Source organism: Podarcis filfolensis (genome assembly GCF_964270895.1).
Source record: "Podarcis filfolensis genome assembly, chromosome: 2".
Taxonomy (NCBI): domain Eukaryota; kingdom Metazoa; phylum Chordata; class Lepidosauria; order Squamata; family Lacertidae; genus Podarcis; species Podarcis filfolensis.
The window spans coordinates 93,563,175-93,585,873 of record NC_139605.1 but is presented as its reverse complement, the minus strand read 5'-3'; the positions used below and the strand labels follow the sequence as shown (position 1 = coordinate 93,585,873).

Below are 22,699 nucleotides of genomic sequence, written 5' to 3'. Positions count from 1 at the left end.
GGAGACCCCAAGGAACTTCAGGCATGCACTTTTACGCAGGGCAGTAGGATCCCTGTTAAGAGAGTGTTGGGGTTATACTATAAAAAACCACTCCTCCCCAAACAAAATCCGAGTAGACCACAGGAAGACTTTACAGTGGTACCTCAGGTTACATATGCTTCAGGTTACATACGCTTCAGGTTACAGACTCCACTAACCCAGATATAGTACTTCAGGTTAAGAACTTTGCTTCAGGATGAGAACAGAAATCGTGCAGCGGTGGCAGCAGGAGGCCCCATTAGCTAAAGTGGTGCTTCAGGTTAAGAACAGTTTCAGATTAAGAACGGACCTCCGGAACAAATTAAGTACTTAACCCGAGGTACAACTGTATTATGATTATGCTGCACCTTTTTTTTTTTTTTGCACCACAAAGGTAGCTGAAACTAGCATAGATTCATTGTAAAAACCAAGCTGTTGAGAGGTTTGCTCTGTGAAGGATAAAACGGATCTAATTTTTATTTTATTTTTAAATTAAAAATTGAAACTTAGAATCTCTTAATGAGCTACAGTCCCCTGAACTAGAGTGACAAAAGGAGGGAGTATTCCTTATGAATTCCTTGGCAGAGAAAAAGAAGATGGGGTGACAATTGGGTGGGATTAGTACAGTGGATGGAAAACACCCAGGAAATCCATTTTTTTGCCACAGCTTTGTCCAAAAACAACAACGGAGACAACAATCATCACTGTCCTAAATCCGTCCTAAATCAGAGAAGAGGAGCTGAATGTGCTATTCAGCTCTCAGAATTGATGTTTTATCTGCACAGTCCTGACCCATTTGTTTGTTTGTTGAAATATTTATGTCCCACCTAAAATTCCAGAGGGAGACGAAATATGGTCTTAGCTGCCCTAGGAAACAGAAGCAACACAAGTAATGTCTGAACGATGCATATAAAACAGCAGTGAGGAACCTGTTGTTGGACTCTGACTCCCATCACTCCATCCAAGTCTAGTGTCACAACAGGGATGATGGGAGTTGTAGTTCCCCCACCTTGGACAGAAGGCCAGAAATCTCATTTGGTGAGGAGGAACAAGAAGCTTTATCCAGCACTGGCCCAGTACAGGGAGCAAAGAATAACCATTCAGTATAGAGTAGCCCAGCCTGGTCTCTCAGTAGAAACATGGCTAGTGCCAGAGGTTGCCATAACCCAGACTCCCTAAGCCCATTCACCTCCTCAGAGCCATTGCTGCCTTCTTGACTTTCTTGAGAGCCAGTGTGGTGTAGTGGTTAAGAGCGGTAGACTCGTAATTTGGTGAACCAGGTTCGCGTCTCCACTCCTCCACATGTAGTTGCTGGGTGACCTTGGGCCAGTCACACTTCTCTGAAGTCTCTCAGCCTTACTCACCTCACAGAGTGTTTGTTGTGGGGGAGGAAGGGAAAGGAGATTGTTAGCCGCTTTGAGACTCCCTCGGGTAGTGATAAAACGGGATATCAAATCCAAACTCTTCTTCTTCTCTTGGCATGGAGACCAGCCAGGTCAGAGGTAACGGAGCACTATATTGGTAGAACACTGCACTAATAATAATAATAATAATAATAATTTTTTATTTATACCCCGCCCTCCCCAGCCTCAGGGTGGCCAAGTGAGGCTGTCCCCCATATAATTTCCTGTGGTGGAAAAGAGGTTTATGGGTTGTTCTCTTAGTTTATATACCCAATTCTCCTTCACACCTCTTGACAGTTGAAAGACACCCATAAGGATACGGTCAGCTGTCATGTGAAAAAACCTTAGCCCACATGCTCTGCAGCTGTTTCCTGAAAGGCTGATTTAATTTTCTTTGTAAGATGTAACTTAGTGCCTCTAAGTCGTTTTTGCTAGTACATTCCCCTAGGACATCTCTGGGTTCACTGGGCTGGCTTTTCTGGAGGCAAAACCATTTAAAGCCCTGGTTCTTGAAATGGTCTGAGAGCACATGAGGTTACCGCCTAGTAGTTTGTTGCAGGGCAAACTATAAGCACTGCAAATGTGAATTTAAAAAGCAGAGGGAAAGACATTGTATAAGAGTTCTTAAGAGAGAGGTGCAACAAATGGTTTAGCTGTATAGAACACCCAATCCCTCTGACTGCTGGACATTGCCCATAATGTTCTGTTTCTCTGTAAAGAACATGTCAGATATCTGTTCAGAGAGTGCCACATTATAAACAATGCATTATATTCTGTAGTTACTGGACGAACTTGCAGGAAACCCGCACTGTACACAGCATGCAGCAAGAAGAGAACACGAGGCTTGAATCTTAGACAACAGCATGAATTCACATCTAGCCAGAGGCAAGACTGTGCGTACACTTAGTATGAAGATATCTGCCGTTTACAGTCTTAAGTGGGGAGAGTGTTGCTAATAGATACAGAACACAGGGGAAGGTATGAAAGGTTTGGACCGCAGTTTCCAAGTTTGCCTCTGACACAGAGAGGTGCAACATGGTGGGAGTGTATGTTTTAACACACAGGTTTTCAACCTTTTTGGGTCCACGGCTCCCTTGACCAACTACATTCTTTCTGCGACACCCCTGTGGGGCTCAGGCGTCCAGTTATGTCACCCCTTGCCTGAAGAGCTGGCAGCCCCTCACCCCTTTTCAAACACCATCCCTTCTGGAGTGTTTCCTCAGCCTCCTCCCCTCTCCTTGGGAGGCCTCTTGGAAGCCGCAGCTGCTGCCCCGATCTCTGAGCTGCCTCCCCTGTCCTAAAGAGAGATGCCTCCTCACACTGCCCTACAGGAGCCTGGGAAGCACTCCCTGGCCAGCCCCAGAGGCACCAATCCCCTGGGGAACTTGTAGCCAGGGCTGCTGCAACTAACAGCCGCAACGTGAGAGGGCATCAGAGGAGGGAGTGAAGGAAAGAGGGGCAGTGTTGCCCGTGGGACCCCGACCATCATTCAAGGCATCCCAGGGCACAGTGGTTGAAAACCACTGTTTTGACAGATTGACGTATGCTGGTTTAGGACTATGCAAGCTTCCAAGTTAAGCAGAACTCTTCATGTGATTGTCAATCTGATCCACATTGTGTACAACACACGACTCATATACCCATGCCCTCTTGACATTTATTAGACAAAGCATTTGTTTTATTTTGCAATACCAAAAGATCATGATCCAGTTAGTAAGTAATCCACCTCAGTGAGGACTGGTGACATACTCAGTTTCAAATTTTTGTTGAATTAGAATTACTTTGGACGCGGGTGGCGCTGTGGTCTAAACCACAGAGCCTAGGGCTTGCCGATCAGAAGGTCGGCGGTTCAAATCCCCGCAATGGGGTGAGCTCCCGTTGCTCGGTCCCAGCTCCTGCCAACCTAGCAGTTCGAAAGCACGTCATGTACAAGTAGATAAATAGGTACCACTCCGGCAGGAAGGTAAACAGCGTTTCCGTGCACTGCTCTGGTTCACCAGAAGTGGCTTAGTCATGCTGGCCACATGACCTGGAAGCTGTCTGTGGACAAATGCCGTCTCCCTCGGCCAGTAAAGCAAGATGAGCACTGCAACCCCAGAGTCGTCTGCGACTGGACCTAATGGTCAGGGGTACCTTTACCTTTACCTTGGCATGATAAGGCTGTATATATTCTTGCCATACACCTTGTTCTTTACCCAAAACATTTTCAGGCCTGCACGAACTTGTTCTAACATGAAGTTGGCCAAATAAGGTACAGCAACTCACAGGGAAGATATGATATTAGGTACCAAATGTACATCCCAGGGACCTGTATGCACAGTGAAAAAGTAGGTATTGTACCTATCTAAAAGATAAAGGGTATGATAGGGTAGTTCTATGAGCCAACTTGTGTTCACAGGAAAATGAGGTCTTCCAGCATATAATGTTCAAATCACACTCGGGGGGGCTTCTCTTCCTTCTTTAATCCAGGTATGCTTTGACCATTCTGTGGTCTTTGCTTTCCTCAGGAGGAAGACCATTTTTTCCTGCCTGTTGCCCTGCCACCATAAGTTTTCGTCCTTTGGGAGGCCTTTCCCCCCCACAACCCAACTCACAGTTGTTTCACCAGCCGCTGAGCCAGCTTCCTCACTAAACACCATTTCTCCTTGACACACTGGACAGAGGAACAAAAGGAGAAACAGGTTACATAACCTAACATTACATGAGCCAGAGAACAGATCATCACACAGTCACAGGTTACCAGAGGTGCATGATTATTGCACGCCATCTGGCATCCTGTAACATTGCAGGACCACTTTACCTGCACACGTTGCCTCTTGAGCCTTTCAATAATGTGTCTGTTTGCTTGCACCTGAGAAACGTACACTGTAAGGATGAGGCTATGGAAGAAAAAGAGAGGCCATCACACCAATAGTTTGTGGAATATTGGTTCCCACTTACACACCAGGCCAGACAGGGAAACAGGATGCCACCTGCAAAAGGCTGGGTGAGTTCAAAACCATCTGCTAGGTTAAATTTAATCAAGGTTAAACTGAGAAATAGCAATCTGTTTTAGAGCATTTGTAGTTGGGTCACTCACCAGGAGCCTCTTTTTCCTGCTAATAACATCAAGGCATCAAAGTGATGATCAGGTGTGCTAGCAAATGTCTGATGCTGATGCTATTTAAAAATTCCATCCTTATCACTTGACTCTTATAATGGTCTCCCATACAAGGGATTGACCAGCTCCACACCTGCTTAGTTCAGTTGCAGCATCTGCTTCCGGACCACTCAATGGATACACAGCTACACTTTCATGTGTAGTTACACAGAGGCCTGCCAGGACTCTTGACATTTCCTAAAATATTGGTACAGTAATTTTTTCAAATGTGACTCTTCATTTGCCAGAACTATGGGACTTTCATTAACTAAAAAAGGGGGGGGGAGAGAGCTACACTCCTTTTTCATTAGTGGCAAAGTTTCCATTGAAATTACACACTGTGATCATAACCCAACACTGAGGTGTGCTTGAGCCACCTTCCTTTTGGGGTGAAGCAGTAGAAGATAAGAAGTAGTGTTTATAGAGGACAGGTCTCTTGCTCAAGGTCTCTTGCTCAAGTGGCCCTGAGTGGTAAGGCAGATGGTCAGATTTTGCTTGAAAGGAGCCATGGAGGCTGTTCTGTGGCTGGTAAGGCCAAAGACGGTAACACACCACTTTTCTAACAGGGTCCAGGCCAAGAAACAAGGAGGTTGCTTGCCTTGCAAATAATTCAACAACATATGACCATCCCTCCCTCCTTTGGTATTCCTCCATCCATGTCCCTCCCAAAGTACCCACCTGAGTACCATCAGAAGTAAGAAACAAAAGACATTGGATGTCGCATAGCTCAAGGCACGTTGTGTTGACATGGGCAAACGGGACAAAGCCTTAGGTACTGCCTCCCATGGAGTTGAATAATTAGTAAAGAGCCCACAAGCTTGGGATGGAGAGACCCTGGGGGGGAAAAAGAATGACTGTCAGAATATAGGCTTCATCAACCCCTGTGCTCTTAAGATGCTCAACCCTTTAGCTCCCCACCTCTCAGCTCACCTACTGATGACATAGCCCAGAGGGATGTAGGCCTGGAAAAGGCCTAAGAGTAGCATGATCTGGAAGAGGAATTTAGAACGGGATGCTCGAAACAGCTGAGTTGAAGGCTGGCAGTTCTGGAACAAGGTGTACTGTGGGTGAGAAAAAGAGACAGAGTGAGCATGCCTCCTGAACCCTCACACATTCCCAGAGATATAAAACCCATGAGGCTTTGCAGAAGGATGACTGCCTTGGGGTGGGGTGGGGTGGGGTGGGGAGAGAGAGAGAGAGAGAGAGAGAGAGAGAGAGAGAGAGAGAGAGAAGGGCCTTCATTAGGAAGCAGTTGCTTTTATACCATACTTCCTGGGATTCAGACAGCAACTTCAGTCCCCCCTCCTTGACCCCAAAGGTGAACAGCTCAATACCGCTTTCAAATATATTGCTAAAGCCTTCACATCAGAGCTGCAAACATATATTGAAACACCCCATGAAGAATCATAGGAACTGCAGTTTACCCCTCACACAACTACAATTCCCAGCACACTTAAGAAACGACAGTGCCCATGATTACTTTTTTGTGGGGGTGCTTTAAATTATGATTTATATGCAGCCCAGGTGTTCACAGTACTTAGGGCCAGGTTGCACCCAATCTGCTACAGCCAGGTTCAATGGCTTCAAATGCATACATGCTAGCAACAGCTGTGGGCAGGATGAGGTCAGTAACCACCAAAGTGAAGGTTTGAGTCTGGGTGGGACTGCCTCCAAGAGAGGTGAGTTCAGAGAAGCAAGTTCCTTACCCTCGTCTCTGATCTTCCTGTGTGGGTTGCTTGCAACTACCAGCAATTTATCTAGTTTGAGAGTTTGTAACTCCCAGACTCCTCTACAGTCTCTTAGCCAGGATCAGGGCCATCTTCCCTGGCACGGTACAAGCCAAGAGGATGAGGGGCTCAAAATAGGGCCAGATCCACAACCCATGTCATGATGGGCATGATAGGTACTCTTTGTGTGTACTCTCAAACACCCACACATACACACATGTATACACAACCTTTACCTTTTTCAATAACGTGCAGTGAATTTTTTCATAGGGGAACAGTTAGGGCGAGAGACACCAGCTTGCAAGGGCGATTGGGGGCGGGGCTGATGTCACACCCATGAACATCATGCCTCCTTACCTAAGCTGGGCAAAAGCTTCCCAGGCTTTGGGAATGAGGCGCCAGAGGAACATTAAGGGGACTAGCCTAGTCCCCTTAGTCCAATGACCGCATGCCACTGACCTTTTTTATATAGAATGTGAAGAAGACGAAGACACAGGCAAGCAAAGGCAGAAGTGGGCAGAAGAAAATCCCGATCCATATGACTGTTTGAGCTGCTACAATATCCAGTACATTGTGAGGCACCAGGAACTCTTCTTTGCCAAGCCACTGAGCCAGTCCACAGGAGGAATGCTTAGCAATCAGTCTGAGAGAGAGAGAGAGAATTAATTCAGAGGCCGCGGGCATAACCTCTTCCAATAACTGCAGCTGGGTATCGTGCCACTGAATTCTGCCTCTTTTGCATAGGGAGCACATATGCTTATTCTCCCTTACTAAAAGCACCCTGCAGTCAACAATGATACAATGGGCAGATCCGCACATTTAAAGCATGTGACTTCGCCCAAAAAAGTCAAGCTTCTCCCTCACAGAGCTACCATTTCCAGCATCCTTAACAAAGTACAGTTCCCAGGATTCTTTGGGGGAGGTCATGTGTGTTAAATATGCTTTGAATGCAGAGCATGCATCTGCCCAATGACAGCTACCCTGCAACTGGACCACCTGGCATCACTACTGGGAGGCAGGAAGATGAGATAAAAATACCTGTAGATCAGGGGTAGTCAATGTGGTGCCTTTTGGGTATGTGTGTTTTTTGGCTCCAGTTCCTATCACCTCCAGCCAATCTAGCCAGTGGTCAGCAACAATGAGAGTTATAGTCTAACAATGTATGGCGTGCATCATGTTGGCTATCCCTGCCATACATAATACTTTCCCAAGGAAGGAATGGTCTGCCCATTTGTGGAAAGAAAAGGCTGAATGAGGGCTTAACCACACGTAAATTCCCTCCTTGCTTTCCAGGGACTGTCCGCACTTTAAAGCTCTGCATCCAAGCACCCTTTTTTTTGTTTAAGTTTTCCCAGCAAAACCCACTCTTTAAAGCTCAATTGGAACACACGACGATCCATGGAAAACCCGAATAGCCATTTGCTCTGATACAGCTTTAAAGATTTCACAGGGAAAGCTCTGGAACAAAAAAGGTGTGCTCAGACACAGAGCTTTAGAGTGCAGACCTGTGCCTGGAAAGAGCAGGCAAAAGGTAAGTATGGAAAAGCCCTGGGTTAGGCCAAGAATCAAGGAAACTAGGAGAGTAGGGGCACTAGTATTAGTTATGATCTCTTGCCTCACCTCCGGGGCAGGCTGATAAGGAAAGCAGATCCCAACGTGGTCAAGAAACTGAAGAGGGTCATCTTGTACATCTCTTGTCCAATGTGGGTTTCCCAGCACTGCATGCACAATCAGGAGAGAGATAATGTCTTATGGTGAGTATATGGAAGGAAAAAAGAAAGAGAAGGGAAAAAAGGAATCCTAGACATGTCAGGCACATTATTATAAGCATAGTATATTGTAAGTATATGGTGTTAAATGCAAAAAAGAAAAAGAAAAAGCTAAGTTCACATTAAGCATGCACAATATAACATTGTATAGGTAATAGAATGTATGGAGAATTGTTGTATAAGTTGCAAATTTCTAACACATTAGTAACCCCAAATCTGGGGGACTTCAATTGCTAATGATCAACCAGGCTTTCCTCATTGCTGGAATTGGGATCAAACAAGGTGTGTGTTGACGGGGGTGGGGTGGGGGGTGGGGAGTGGGAATCTACAAAATAAGGGGGAAATGATACATTGACACGCAGACAAAAGAAGTACCAGGAAAAGGAATACTCAAAGATGTCTAGACAGCCGAAGAGCCATTCTAGAAATTGAAAACCAAGTTACGCAGCTGGGTGCTTAAAGGTGAAATATACTTTTGTCACTGCACCAAGTCAAGGCTAACTAGCTCTTTGCCTTGCAGGCTAATCATACCTTGCTTTAGAAAACTTCATACCCGAACACATTATGTCTGGGCCACATTTGCTCTAAACAGGAAAAGTTCAGCTGAAATATCCCATCCATGTCACCTGATAGAGTTTGTTGTAACCGCATTGGTGGCACTGAGGAGCACTGCCGCTCCCTATGCATAGCACTCTGCGTCCCAAGAAGAACATGAACATTCCCAGGCTGGACAGTTTCAGGATTACACACCTGCAAGAGACCACAAGAGAGATTGGGCCTGCACCTTACACTTGGTTTCCACCCCACTAATCCTACCATATAAGCCACTGCTTGAGATTACCACCTGACCATGAATGGATCCAAATATCCATCTTACCACACATTTCCCCACACATCTGTCCCTAAAGTGGGGTGTTGTTTGGTTCTGATCATAGCTGTCAACTTTTCCCTTTTCTTGTGAGGAATCCTATTCAGAATAAGGGAATTTCCCTTTAAAAAAGGGAAACATTGACAGCTATGGCCCTGATGCACTTTGCACTTCAAAACTTCTGAAAGATCTGGATCTTTTTTTCCCCCCAACTTAATTTTTTATTAGTTTTCATCAAACATACATTCCAATACATTCATTGTATTAATACATCTCATACATAACATTAGTTCTGTTGAGCTTTGGACCTGGATCTGGATCTTTTTAACATTCCACAATATATTTTTAGAACAGCTGCTGCATTGCATATCTTAAATCTGTAGATATTTGGTTGTTCTTTGGGTTATGGCATTATAATTGTAATTATTATGGGTGGCATTCAACTAAGTTTTACTCAGAGTATATCTATTTAAATAAATGAGCCATTTATTTCGAAGGGTTTACTATGAGCACAATTTAGTTGACCACTATCCTATTGGTTTAGGAAGACAAAGGAATGGGGAATTTTGACAGCAAAAGAACTAAGGTATATTAGAAATGCATTGCTGATGTTCATAAACACATACATTACATGACAGCATTTCCCCTGAAAATATAATAATATTTTTTGAACTGCACTCCTCAAGTTTTCTTTGTGTTTACTATTTGTCAATGGGAATCGATAAAATACACATTTAAAAAGTATATATTGTTGCTGTCAGCATCCGCCTGTCTCGGGAAGTATTGATTTTACTGCATTCCTGTTTGCCCGCTTGAATCATTGTGCCATTGTAAGGGGTATCAATCCCTTCTTGATTGTTCTGCTTCTTCCCTCATACTTTCACTGCCATATTTACAATAAAGGATACTGGGCTTGATGACCGACTGGAGCAACTAGCGCTTCCCAACTTAGAAAGAGAGAATAGCGAAACTAAAACAAAGCATAAAAAACTCTGCTTGCTGCTCAAAGTAATTTAAGGCCTGCAAACTCCTTATACCACAGGACATATACCGTATTTTTCGCCCCATAGGACGCACTTTTTCCCCTCCAAAAATGAAGGGGAAATGTGTGGGCATCCTATGGGGCGAATGCAGGCTTTCGCTGAAGCCTGGAGAGCGAGAGGGGTCAGTGCGCACCGACCCCTCTCGCTCTCCAGGCTTCGCGCAGATCTCCGCAAGCCGTGGGAGCCCGCACCGGGCTCCTGCTGCTTGCGGAGAGTTTCATGCATGCCGAAGGCTGGGCATGCTGAGCTCAGCGCTCTCAGACTTTGTGCGGGTCTCCGCAAGGTGCGGGAGCCCGGCGCTGGGCTCCCGCGGCTTGCGGAGAGTTGCCTGTTCTGGGGGCTGGGGGAAGCTCGGGCTTCCCCCGCCCCAGCCCCGCACCTGGGGGAAAATATTTTTCCCCCTTTATTTCCCCCCAAAAAAACTAGGTGCGCCTTATGGGACAGTGCGTCCTATAGGGCGAAAAATACGGTATCTGCCCCAGGTTCCTCACCAAGATGAAAACACCTACCTGACTAGGGTGAGGTTGACTTCAGTATTAGGAGAGTAGCCCTCCAACTGGGTGAAGACATGAAAAAGTAAAGGCAGGATGACATTCACTATGGAGATGACCACTGGTGGCAGGTACTGGCTCAGTACATCAAGGCTGGCAGCATTTTTCTGGGAGTACAGAGATGGATTTGTTATGGGGAGGCACATTTGTGCCTAGAATCAAAACACAGAGGAATCTTTCCTGACCACTCAGTACCAAAACACGGTGCAAAAAGTCAGGACCACCAAACTTACTGAATTTTCAGAGCAGTACATGTCAGGCTTAATCCCTCACCCTAGCCCAGATTCCTGGTCCAGCTGCAGCAGCTGTTCTCCAAGAGCACACAGCTGAGTTCTGGATCGAGGTACAGCCACCCACAGCCCCACTCTGACCCTGGCAAGGGATGAAGGGTTGGCCTACTTGACTGTGCCCCTGGGAAAACTCAGTGGCTGCGTAGATACAGTAGAAAGCAGCCCCTGTCAGCAGCAAGATGACACCATTGATCAGCAGGCGTAGCAGGTAGAGCTTAGCAAGCTGCTTCCGTGTGCGCTGTTGGTTCTGCAAATGCCGGATCTGCTCCGCTAGGTCTATCTGTGAAGAGAAACCGAGTTGGTCACTTGCTATTTGTGCAGCTGAGCATGCAAAGGAGAGGTTTGCTTCCAGTGCTTCAGCATGCAAAGGAGAGGGAAGACCCAGCCAATCTAGTAGGCATGCACGGCCCAGGAGAGCCATAACACCTTGAGCACAGAAGGGACATAATAATCTGAGGCTAGAAAGAATGACTGAAACATAGCAAAGCAATCCCTTGTTGCCTTGGGAAATGTCCTTTGAGGTGGGAACAGGAATTAAAGGGTATGATTCCTGTTTCCCTTTGCTTGTTGCCCCTACTATTAAATGGTGGGTGGACATATCAGACGACACAGAGATGTCTCCAAGTAGTTTTTTATAAGTAAGCTGGAACTGAACTGAACAGCTCAGCTGGCCTGCTTTTATAGGCAGCCGGCTGTCAACATTGTAACAACAACAGCCCAGGGTTTCCCGCCTAAATTAACTGACGTGGACCTGAGTGAAAACTATATACAGTGGTACCTCGGGTTAAGTACTTAATTCATTCCGGAGGTCTGTTCTTAACCTGAAACTGATCTTAACCTGAAGCACCACTTTAGCTAATGGGGCCTCCCGCTGCCGCCGCGCCGCTGGAGCACGATTTCTGTTCTCATCCTGAAGCAAAGTTCTTAACCCAAGGTACTATTTTTGGGTTAGCGGAGACTGTAACCTGAAGCATATGTAACCCGAGGTACCACTGTACTGTACACAATACCCCTGGTGGCCAGGTTGAGAACTTCAATACATAACACCTACAATGCTTGTTCTCTTTGCTTTCACCCAAGACAGGTATTGTTAATTGCTGCTGCCTGACTTGCAAGTGAAATAAGCAAGAAAGTGACACAGGGCCTGAAAAAAATAAAATAATGGCGCCTGTATCAAATTCTGCAGCTCCACTTGTGCAATAGACTTCTATGCACACAACAGAACTTCCTCTTCCTCTCCCCTCAAAATCAACTCCAGAGGGTTGGGAGACCTCCCAGAGCAGATTGAGGTGGGGTGGTACACAGTGGGAGGACAAGAAAAGGAAGCCTCATTATGCAAGCAGAACGCCGCTTGTGCAACATTGGATTCAACCCTGGTTTGTTTGCTTTTTCAGTTCAGCCAAATTTAGGCAATGGCTGAGGTTTCGTCCAAAAATATTTTTTAAATGAATGGATGTGTATACATACTTGAAAGGATGATGCAATGAAAGAGGTGGGACTTTTGAGGACATGAGCAAATTATCATGAAACCCTATAGGCAATTTTCATGTACCTTTAGGTGATTGTAAATATTCCTCTGTTTGAGGGTGGCTGCCTCTGGGCTTTGGATGCAGAAATCCCACTCTGTGAAGATCCTGGCACTGACACATGGTTTGAATTCCCACCGCAGCATCTGCCACCGGGCCATGCTGGCTACAATCCTGAATATTGGAATAGGAGTGAAGATTGTCACAGGCAAGAAAGACTTTTCTCCTAGCAAATTAATTCCTTTGCCCTGAGCAGTGGCGTAGCGTGTGTTGTCAGCACCCGGGGCAAGGCAAGTAATTTGCACCCCCTAACCCGTGGATTTGCGCCCCCTAACCCGTGGATTTGCGCCCCCTAACCCTAACCCCCAGATGTTGCGCCCGGTGCGGCCGGCCCCCCCTGCACCCCCCACGCTACGCCACTGGCCCTGAGCAGTATATGGAACTCAGTGTGTTGCATAAGAAGTTCCACTGTGTCACTGCAGCGGGTCCAGCCCAAGATATGTGAATCAACATGGGAGTAACACCCAGTTTCTAGAAAGAAGGAGATTGCAAGTCTGCACAGGGATATATGGTATGATGTGAAAGTGTGCAAAACAGTTGCAGGGGGTGATGAAGGCAGAAAAGATGCAACAGTTTAGGAATATTAGCTTGGTCCACTGGAGGAGGGTTACCTAGTGATGCTTCAGAGTAGGAATGTTTTCTGGGAATAGTAGGAAAATTAGATGGGAATGAGTTAGGGATGCAGAGTCTCAAGAAGACTGAGCTGATCTACTATGGCAGGATCTCAACACATAGAATGTTGTTGTAACATGAATAAATGCTAGACTTATTGGAGAAAAGGTAGGGAGTGAAGAAGGAAGAAGAATAGATTTTTGTCCATCAATGTCTGATTAGATCAAACACTCTGTCAGAATGATTGGGCACTGGAATATGCTCCCAACAGAAAGTGTATAATTTCCATTTCCAGGGAATTTGAACATGCCAGGAATAGGTTAGAGCAGAAGTTGGGGAACTTGCAACCCTCCAGATGTTGCTGAATTACAGCTTCCAATGGGGGCCAATGGCAGCTGAAGTTCAGTAACACTTGGAGGACCACAGGCTCCCCATCCTTGGGTTAGAGAAATGTTATTCTGACTGTATGTAAGATATGGGAGTATATAACCTACTGAATTACTACAGGAAAGAGTCAGCATTTTAAGTGGGTCAACATAAGCCATGGTGTATGTAAATCCCTATTCATTAATCCACTCCCTTGCCCTGCAGTTCCTTGCTTCTCTCCTGCTCCCTTTTCCAAACCCCTGCTGAGATCCAGCGCTGAGATCCAGCGCTGAGGGCCTTCTGGCGGTTCCCTCACTGCGAGAAGCCAAGTTACAGGGAACCAGGCAGAGGGCCTTCTTGGTAGTGGCGCCCTCCCTGTGGAACGCCCTCCCACCAGATGTCAAAGAGAACAACAACTATCAGACTTTTAGAAGACATCTGAAGGCAGCCCTATTTAGGGAAGCTTTTAATGTTTGATGTATTAGAGGATTTTAATATTTTTTTGGAAGCCACCCAGAGTGGCTGGGGAAGCCCAGCCAGATGGGCGGGGTACAAATAATAAATTATTATTATTATTATTATTATTATTATTATTATTATTATTACTGCTGTCAAGCCTAGAAAGGCCTGGGTCTCAGCCATCATTAGGGCCCTTACCGCCGGAGGATCCAAATGAGGCAGGCAAAGAAGTATCCCAGGATGCTAAGCAGATATGCTAAGTGTACATTGTAGGGGTTCTTGCTATCCTGTGTCACATGATAAGCACCATAAAACAGATACGAATACTCCAGAGAGCCCTAAGGATGGAACATAAGAGGAAATTACAAGCCAGCCTTATGCTTGCAGATTAACCCAACTCATAACAGAGGAGCATGGGACCTGTGGGTCCTTCAGATGTTTGCAGGACTCCAACTCCTCTCACCTCTAACCACTGATTGACCATGCTGGCTGGGCCTCTTGGAGTCACTGCCCAACAACAGTGGAGGGCCACTGCTTCCTGTCTACTGCCACAATACTTTTCTAAGGACTTTCTAAGTCTGAATCATAGAATGCAGTGAGTACAAAGTTTGGATAAGAACCATCACTCATTAATCCAACATTGTCCTTCCTGCTCAACTCCAAGCTATATTTGTCTTCCCAACTGCTCCGTTTTTGTCCATTCTTCTTCACTCCATCTATAACCACTTGCTTAGGCAGCATTTGCCCCTCCATCAGCCTCTCCTCTCCAGCACAGTAAACTCCAGTCTCTATTTCCAGCAGACTCACCTCCCCGGTGAAGATATCTTGGAATCGTTGCCAGGCAGATCGATAACTGACGTTACTGCTGTACTTTATGCATTCAGGATCTGGGGGGAAAGACTGGGTAGCTTTATAGCACTAGACACTCTGACACTTAGATGTCAGTATAGGATCTAATCCAGATGGGATGTTGGGGAAAGCACAAACGCTCTTGGAAGTACCAGCAGAGACTCACCTGCACTCAGACCTGTAGGAAATATCGTCGTATTTTGAGAAATGATAACAGGCAACAGTATGAAGCCTGTGGCCAGCAACACAGCCAGGAAGTTGATGAAGAGCAGGAACCTCAGGAAGGTAAAGTAGGACTGGATGCCGGGACCAAAGTTCCCTGTACAGTATGTTGAAGAGGATAGCAAAAGTGGGAAACACAGGAAGGCAAGCAGACAGGCATCAGAGGGGATGGGGAGGATGAAAGTGACACACACAATAAATTCTGTCCCAGATCCACAGCCCTTTCTTCATTCACATGTAGTATTGCTAACTGTGGCTGGTTCCTATCTGGTCTGACAGGGGATTCCGCCTGCTGTGTCTACTTCAGTGCCAGTCAAGCAGAGGTTATCTTGCATTTTGAAACTGTTCACACATATCAAAGAGGATAATAACTAAAGTGGGTAGTTTCTTTAGGAGAAAGAACTGCAAACTGCCTCCCCTTCCTAATGTACACAACAAATCCACAACTCCTTGGTTACCCTCCGCTAGAAGAAAGCAAGATTTATTTGTGTTCTCCACAAACCATGTGGTCAACCAGCCTGCAGAGGTCTCCCTTGCCTCACACCAGTTAGAGATAGGTTATCAGTAGTTCAGTTGTTGTATTTAGTATATATAACCAGCAGCCCCTGCCATTTATAATACCAAGTCCCTTCTCAACACAGATAGAACTTTATATTTTCTTCAAGTGCAGCTGTTGATCTGATGTCCTGCAAGGGGTGGACCCTGGGTTTCAAATACCAGGGGTGCCCTGTGCAATGCCAAAATTTGGCACCCCCAGCCTCTTGCACTCCATTCTAAAGCATAATTGCAGTGTCCCCTGTGTTGCCCCTGAGGTTCTGCACCTAGTGTGACTGAACCAGTTGTCCTCATCTAAATCTGCCTCTGAATCCACCCATTTTCCCTTTAGAAGTAGCCCACCTTGTTTGCTGCCACTGGACCAAACTGACACCCCAGTGACATTCCTTGGGTAGACAAACTTTTAAAGGTGAAAATCCATTTCCTAGTGTTACCTCCAATCTCATCCAGGGGAGGCTTCCAGAGTTGGAAGATCCTGACAAGGTTCCAGATTCCTTCCTGAAACTGATTCTGGGCCCTGGATTGTCTCTGTCTCCAGACCACCCAGTAGGACACATCTCTCCCTGTGGATGCTCTCAGCTGCCTGTGCAAGGGAGAATGGGTTGAGTTTAGAATGGGCCTTCTGAATCAGTGAGGCTTTGGGAGATGAGGTTAGGAGAGGACCACACGTCCCACCCCATCTTCCGGTTGAATATCTGCACTTACCTGCCTCATGCTGGGACAAAGACTCCCTTTTGATACTCTTCTATTTTTAGTCAGCAGGTTCCTCTGCCCTGCCAAGCCCCACTAATCCTTTATTTTATTACCTGTATTTCTTTGATGCTTCTGTGCCATATCAGAACCTGCTACAGTGGGATGGGGGAGCTTTTTCAGTTCAGGGGGGCTACATTCATGCATGCGCAATCTTCTGGTAGGCTGGTACCAAGGGCAACTGTGAGTGGAACAATGACTGCGACTCGTCCCTTTGTACAGTTGGCCACCAAAAATCCACAGGTTTTTACACCACTTGGTTGGGTTAAAGCAATCTATCTAAAGTAGAAACAAACCAGCTCTGTTGTGGGAAGGAAGGGAAGGGGGGACGAAAATTGTGTGCCTTTTCTTGCCAAGTACCGCGTGGTTTTAGCAACCAGTCTGCACAATTACAACCAATTACATACTAAATATGTTTTCCCATGTGACCTTGCTCCAGACCTGAGGAGGCGCTTCTCCTTCATGGAGCAGGGCAAGTCCCTGAGCAGCAACTCCTGGCTACCCAGCTCCTCCAAGGAGTCTTCTGTGCTGGAATCAGAGAGAGCATCGTGCTGGGCAAGTCTGTGCCTCAGGACCGGGGTGCCATCCATCGCTTGAGATCCCTGAAACAACAAGTGTGCATGTGTTAAGGTGTGAGGATCTGGGCACAGAATAAACCAGATGTGAGAAACCTTTTTCAGCCTGAGGTCAGAACCCTCTGGAGGACGGAAGGTGAGCAGGGCCAGAGGCAAAAGTAGATGTGACTCTTGGGCTATGTACAAATCAGAGGCTTATAAAGCAGTAAGGTCGTTTCCCCCTTGCTGCATTTTAAGTCACATTTGCACACCAGAGAGGGAGCGGGCATGTCTTCACCCACAGAACATTACTTTATTTGTTTCCCTTGCGACCGCAGCTACCACCACCCCAAACTCCTATTCATGAAGCTGTCATCTGTGCATGCGCAGTGGATGTCTTAAATGCACTCACCTCAGCTCAACTGTGAAGTGAATGTGGCTTACGTTTTCTCTCTCTCTTTTTGCCAAATTATTTTATTGATTTTCCATAATTTTAAAACAAATTATAACCAAATGAATACAAATTTTTGAGAATGTGGCTTACATTTTCAAATCAGATAGAGATAGAAGCTGGTTTGAGGGGAAATGCATCCAACAGCAATATTTCTCAAGAAACTACAGCAGGCACAGGCAAACTCGGCCCTGCCCTCCAGATGTTTTGGGACTACAACTCCCATCATCCCTAGCTAACAGGACCAGTGGTCAGGGATGATGGGAATTGTAGTCTCAAAACATCTGGAGGGCTGAGTTTGCCTATGCCTGAACTACAGGATAGATGTCGATTGTGGCCAACATCTGCTTCAAACACCAGCAGTGGAAGCGCACCAGTGCCAGAGTAATGTGCACACAGCTTTGCCTTTATATAGTAGGCTGCATTCCAGCCACACAAAACTCAAAGGCTTCTACATACAGATGCACATCTCTCTATCCAGGCAAACAAACAATATTTTCTCTATTCAAGGCCACTTTCCGAGTCACGCAAAAACCCTAGGGGGTGCAGAGCAGGGTTGGTGAAGAATATGGCCTAGGAAGAATATCAGGGGCCATAAAGAGAGGCCTGGAAGGCTGAATTTAGCCCCCAGGTCTGAAGTAAAAAATTATCCCTCAATCTGAATACCTGATACCTCCATTATAATTTGAATGTATCTGTTAGCTGCAGACTACAAAAAAATACCACACAACACTCCTAATGTACCATGACTGCCTTTTAGGCCGCAACCACAGCCTAAATTCTAATTTGTTCCGCTTCATGTTTGACTGGAAATTGGGAAGATAGCTAAAGTAAATTAGGATTTCAACATCTGCCAGTAAAATGATAAAATGACTGTTTCACATTTAAAGGTGCATATTGTGGTGAAGCGTTTAAATAAACAACCACAGAATCTTGAACAGCCTCCTAAAAACATATCACAGTCCATTTTTTGAAAAAAAGATGGGGCAAATTTTAGTATGGCAGGGTACAACATGCTAAGATAATCTTGTTTTTAAGAGATATTGATGCCTCTTTCCTAGAGTGCAACTCTAGAAAGGAAGCATCAATAGGCCTTCAGTTTACTGTTATCCTAATCCTGTGTTGTGATAAACAATGCGCACCAGTTAGAGCCAATTTGCAGCTATTGGGTGCAGTTCTGTTCACGTTCCAGTTTACACAGACAGTCCTCAGGTCAGCTGTCTGCTGAGTCACCACCACTAAGAGGAAATGGAAGAGAGAGAAAACAGTATCACTGGTACTTAATTTTACTTTCTATTTTTTCCCTAGGTGGCTGTTCCCTCTCACAGGATTTTCACACATCTACGTGGGTCAGTTGGGCACAGAAGAACAACTGTTCACCCTTGTCTGTGCTATTCCTGCTGAAATAAAGGCTACACGTTCACTTTGTACTCTTGCATGCATACACACCCTACACAAGTACAAGGCTTCCCCCCAAAAATCCTGGGAACTATAGTTCACCCTTCATAGAGCTGCAATTCTCAGCACCCCTTGACAAGCTACAGTTTCCACCATACCGTTCCCAGGATGCTTTGGGGCACGTCATGTGCTTTAAATATGATTTAAATGTATGGTGTTGCATGCGGCCTCTGAAAAAGGAAGCAACTCACCCCTTGTCCTTTTAGCTTCTTATCACGTATCACTACTACAGCACCACACCAAATCCAGTCAACCTGAAGTACAGTTCTGGCGATACAGCTCTCCTGTGCATTAGAGAACCAAACGGAAGTACAGCGTCTTCATCCTAGCTGTGGGTTTTTGCTCGCTTATCTGTGGAGATGCTAGTGGCAAGCCCATGTGACAGGAAGACGCAATTTCCTGTATCGCACCAAGTCATTGTGTTGGGTTCATACGTTGCACTTGGTAGATTACACTTGTGGGAGATGGTAGATATGAATACATTTTTGCATTTCTTTTTCTAGTTCTTTTAAACTGCCAGGCCAATGCTATGTTAAAGGTAAAGGGACCCCTGACCATTAGCTCCAGTCGTGACCGACTCTGGGGTTGCGGCACTCATCTTGCTTTATTGGCCAAGGGAGCCAGTGTACAGCTTCCGGGTCATGTGGCCAGCATGACTAAGCCGCTTCTGGTGAACCAGAGCAGCGCACGGAAACGCTGTTTACCTTCCCGCCGGAGCGGTACCTATTTATCTACTTGCACTTTGACTTGCTTTCGAACTGCTAGGTTGGCAGGAGCAGGGACCGAGCAACGGGAGCTCACCCCGTCATGGGGATTCAAACCGCCGACCTTCTGATCGGCAAGTCTTAGGCTCTGTGGTTTAACCCACAGCATCACCCATGTCTCAATGCTATGTTAGAACTGCTTAATTTTCCATTACAGTATTTAAAAAGCTTATTTGAAGTATAATTACACTTTCTTCCCCCTTTCTACCATTCCCCATCCCCTCAAGTTTCCCTGGGAATCAGCATTTTGTTTTCATCAGGGATAGGGAACCTGGGGCCCCTTCAGACATTATTGGACTACTACTCCCATCGCTCCTGACCATTGGTCATGCTGGCTGGGGCTGATGGGAGTTGGAGTTGGCCCCTTTGAATAAATGAAGTTGTTGACTTCTTTGCAAGCCGCCGTTCAATACAAACCTAACCTAGGAGTTTGCTCCAGGTAGATGCTGGAGTCGGGGAGGACTACATCTCCCAGCGTCCTTTGTGTAACAGGTGAGGCGCAGGGTGTGGTCTGAAACTGCCGAGACGGGACAAAGGAGACCTTGGAGGGGGGAAAAAGTTTTCTGAATCTTGTGGCTAAGATTCTACTGATCAAAACCACAGGATCCCACCAGGTTAGTGAGTAAGATGCCGCAGAAAGGCTGCTTGTGACTTGCTGGACTGAGAAATAGCTCAGTTCCCCTTGTTTTGTAAATACTGAAACATTTTCTTACATTGTTATTGCCTCGGATGATTTCCCGCTGTGTTCTGAGCGGGGATGGGCTACAAACTGAGGACTTTTCTTGTGTCCCCGATGCGTAATCGTTCTGATTCTCAATACCCTCAGCGTGGGAAGGTAACAAAACTGCTCTGGAAGACCCGTGACCGTCCCTCCTTCTCACACCCACTCGGTTGTATATGTAGTAGAAGTACGGCCTCTTAGATACTCCATCGTGTTTGGCCAAAACGCTTTCTGGCCCATCCTTTATGGTTCAAGAGAGAAAGGGAATAAGATGCCCACGGCGTGCATGTACACAGAAGCAGCTGCCTTTGCTCCCTTCCTCATTCTCTCCCTCCAGGCAGCGAGGGGAAATAAAGAGAGAAAGGCAATAGGAGCAGCTTAGTTTGCTGCAGGGTCCTAAAACTAGTGCCTCGCCAGGAGTAGTGGGCTGGAATTAGGTATGTTTTGTTTTGATTTTTTAGTAAAAATGAATAAATCTGCCTTTCTCTCTATTGAAAGCCTTCAAAGAGGGGCTGGGGTAAAAGCAGAAATGGGGTACTCTTGGCATGATGTGCAAAAGGTTATTCAGTGGGACAAGGTGGTGTGAAATTATTAGATGTGCAGCTATTCCTTTTAGAAGTTCTAAGTCACTCCTGCACACAGTCAGGCTTCCCTTGCCTCAACCGAAGTATTGTTTTATTTACTTGTAGCAAAATGCCCAAGACATTGCTAAATATAGTTCATGATGAGAAATATAACATAGCTGCAGTAATTATACGGAAATTTTGGATGCAAGATAGCTCTGAAACCTTTTATTTTCACTATAACATGATTTTAAAGTCAGCCCCTGTGACTTGGTGTGTGTGGAATTTTTCTAGTTAGTAGGGTTAGCTTTTCATATTCCACGTACCCTACTGGAGCACTTTCAAACAATGAAAAGTAATGCTAGGGTCACAAGCAAGTTTACTTGCAAGAAAGTGCCAATGACCTTGGTTGAGTTGTTTCCAAGTAGTCCGAGATGTTAAGCGCCAATGTAAGAAAGGGGAATTGGGTAGTGGGTTGTGGTAAACTGAAATGGTGCCTGGACATTTTTTTCAAAAGTAGTCTCTTCTGCCAGAGTGCCAGTGTGATTGACAGTCTCCTTGTTCTGGCAAGTAAATGAGGTGATAATGTTTGTGACAGATTAGCATAGAGGAAGTTTGGGGTTGAGGACAATGAGCAAACGCTGGGTACTGCTTTCCTTTTCTTTGATGTGGTCCTTGTTTCATAGTGGCAGTTTAAATTAAACTTTTCATTTAAAGTTAAAAGTTGTTTTTCAGCTGAGTAGAGATATTTTGTTAAATGCCAGTGTGCTTTACAAATTAAACCTATACTCCTAGGTAATTATATACTGTACTGTATATGATTTTAGTTGGGATGATCCTAATAAATTGGATATTCTGCTAAGTGGTGCTGCTTGCTAGGTGTGGGTGTGTTGTATTCTCCTTCGAGTGAGGCTGTGAAGGCTGTTTTGATTAACTCCTGCATTTCAGAATTTACCACTGTGCTTCTCTGACTCCTCCTGGGCTGTCCTGCTGTATCAGAGCAGATAATATGAAAGAGCTGTTTGCAGAAAAGGAATAGGGGGAGGGTGGAGGATGAGGCTGCAGCCTGTGCTTCTTGGCACAGCAGAAGCAGAGATCTTTGGAACACTTTCTTGGCCCTGCAGGCAAGCCTTGGGCATGCAGCAGTTCTATTGTTTCCATTATTTCAGAAGCTGCTGTGGAGAGAAAGTAAGAATGCAAAGGTATGTCAGGATGGAAGCATGCCTTTGCCTTCTGCCAGGGAAGTAGGATGCTCTGGTCTAGGCTCTCTCTAGCCCTGGAAGCGTGAGAAATTTCATGGAGTTCAGAGGTCTTCTGAGTGTCCTTACACTGGTAAGTAAGCTATCTGGTTTGGGGATGAGAATTACCAATTGCACTAAGGGCACATCCTGCCAGCTTTCTTTCTGCATTCCTATTTGGGTGCTGAACTGGCAGTGCAAAAAGTGTTTTTGAAAGAGGCACTGTTTCTCTGGGGGCACCACCCTACTCACTGCAGGAAGCCAGATGTGAGCCCTGCCCTTGTTAACTGGCAGGTGATTAGTTCAGTCCAAAAACCCCACTACATCTGGAATGCAGCACAAAGACACCAGAGCAGTGCTTCTAATTGCTTAGCCAATCCTGGCTCTCATGGGTGACCATCCTGAGACTGCTTTGATGTTTCATTTAGGACAGGAGGCGGTAAACCTATTTCCCTCCAGATGTTGGACTCCCAACTCCTAGCAGCCCCAGCCAGCATGGCCAATGGTCAGGGATGATGAGAGTTGTAGTCTAGCAACATCTGGAGGGCCACATGTACCCCCCTCCAATGTTCTAGGGTTCCTACATGATTGTCCTGACCTGCCCATCATCCCCTGCATGTGACCTAGTGTAGGAGGTTTCACTCTAACTGAGCAACAGTAGCTTTAGCAGTTCTGGTGTTGAATATGGGCTTCTTGGTTCTTAAGAATTCATACAGGAAAGCATACTTCCATAAGGAAGAAAG

General features: G+C 45.8%; 2 protein-coding genes and 1 long non-coding RNA gene across 12 annotated transcripts in view; 2 read left to right on the top strand and 1 right to left on the bottom strand.

Annotated features, from left to right (window-relative positions):
• Positions 1-3,066: 3,066 nt before the first annotated feature.
• On the bottom strand, positions 3,067-19,169 carry TMC8 (transmembrane channel like 8). 3 transcript variants are annotated; one of them, XM_083598411.1, is made up of 17 exons: positions 18,862-19,169; positions 18,353-18,450; positions 16,649-16,809; positions 15,892-16,040; positions 14,847-14,999; positions 14,639-14,718; positions 14,030-14,169; positions 12,361-12,508; positions 10,918-11,088; positions 10,477-10,625; positions 8,683-8,806; positions 7,908-8,005; positions 6,747-6,930; positions 5,491-5,621; positions 5,239-5,394; positions 4,222-4,300; positions 3,067-4,074 (listed from the first exon to the last, which is right to left on the bottom strand). In XM_083598411.1, exons 3-17 carry the CDS (start codon positions 16,795-16,797, stop codon positions 4,012-4,014), a joined length of 1,974 nt encoding a protein of 657 aa, XP_083454537.1. In that variant the 5' UTR covers positions 16,798-16,809; positions 18,353-18,450; positions 18,862-19,169; the 3' UTR covers positions 3,067-4,011. The 3 variants fall into 3 exon arrangements, with proteins under 3 accessions (XP_083454537.1, XP_083454536.1, XP_083454538.1); XM_083598410.1 differs by lacking the exon at positions 18,353-18,450 and having other exon boundaries at positions 18,862-19,168; XM_083598412.1 differs by lacking the exons at positions 18,353-18,450; positions 18,862-19,169 and adding an exon at positions 18,713-18,780.
• On the top strand, positions 16,818-18,640 carry LOC310755526. The gene is made up of 2 exons (XR_014544412.1): positions 16,818-16,918; positions 18,521-18,640. It is a non-coding gene; the product is annotated as an uncharacterized lncRNA (long non-coding RNA).
• A 744-nt stretch (positions 19,170-19,913) lies between the features above and the next one.
• The window catches only part of TMC6 (transmembrane channel like 6), a 28,375-nt gene continuing 25,589 nt past the window's right edge, over positions 19,914-22,699 (top strand). For 2 of the 8 annotated variants that reach the window (XM_083598403.1, XM_083598398.1), the window contains exons 1-2: positions 20,171-20,592; positions 21,888-22,050. The gene's annotated coding sequence lies outside the window, so the exon portion shown is untranslated. Of the gene's footprint in view, positions 20,124-20,170; positions 20,593-21,887; positions 22,051-22,699 lie in introns of those variants that run through there. The other 6 variants (XM_083598402.1, XM_083598395.1, XM_083598396.1 and 3 more) reach the window with 5 other exon arrangements.

Excerpts from the sequence above, each read along its gene's own strand:
- TMC8 (XM_083598411.1), bottom strand. The coding sequence starts at position 16,797 with ATGGATGGCACCCCGGTCCTGAGGCACAGACTTGCCCAGCACGATGCT. Across the intron at positions 16,041-16,648 it reads AAGGAGAAGCGCCTCCTCAG|GCAGCTGAGAGCATCCACAG; the intron begins GTCTGGAGCAAG and ends TCCCTTGCACAG. Across the intron at positions 15,000-15,891 it reads TCCCCTGGATGAGATTGGAG|GGAACTTTGGTCCCGGCATC; the intron begins GTAACACTAGGA and ends CATACTGTACAG.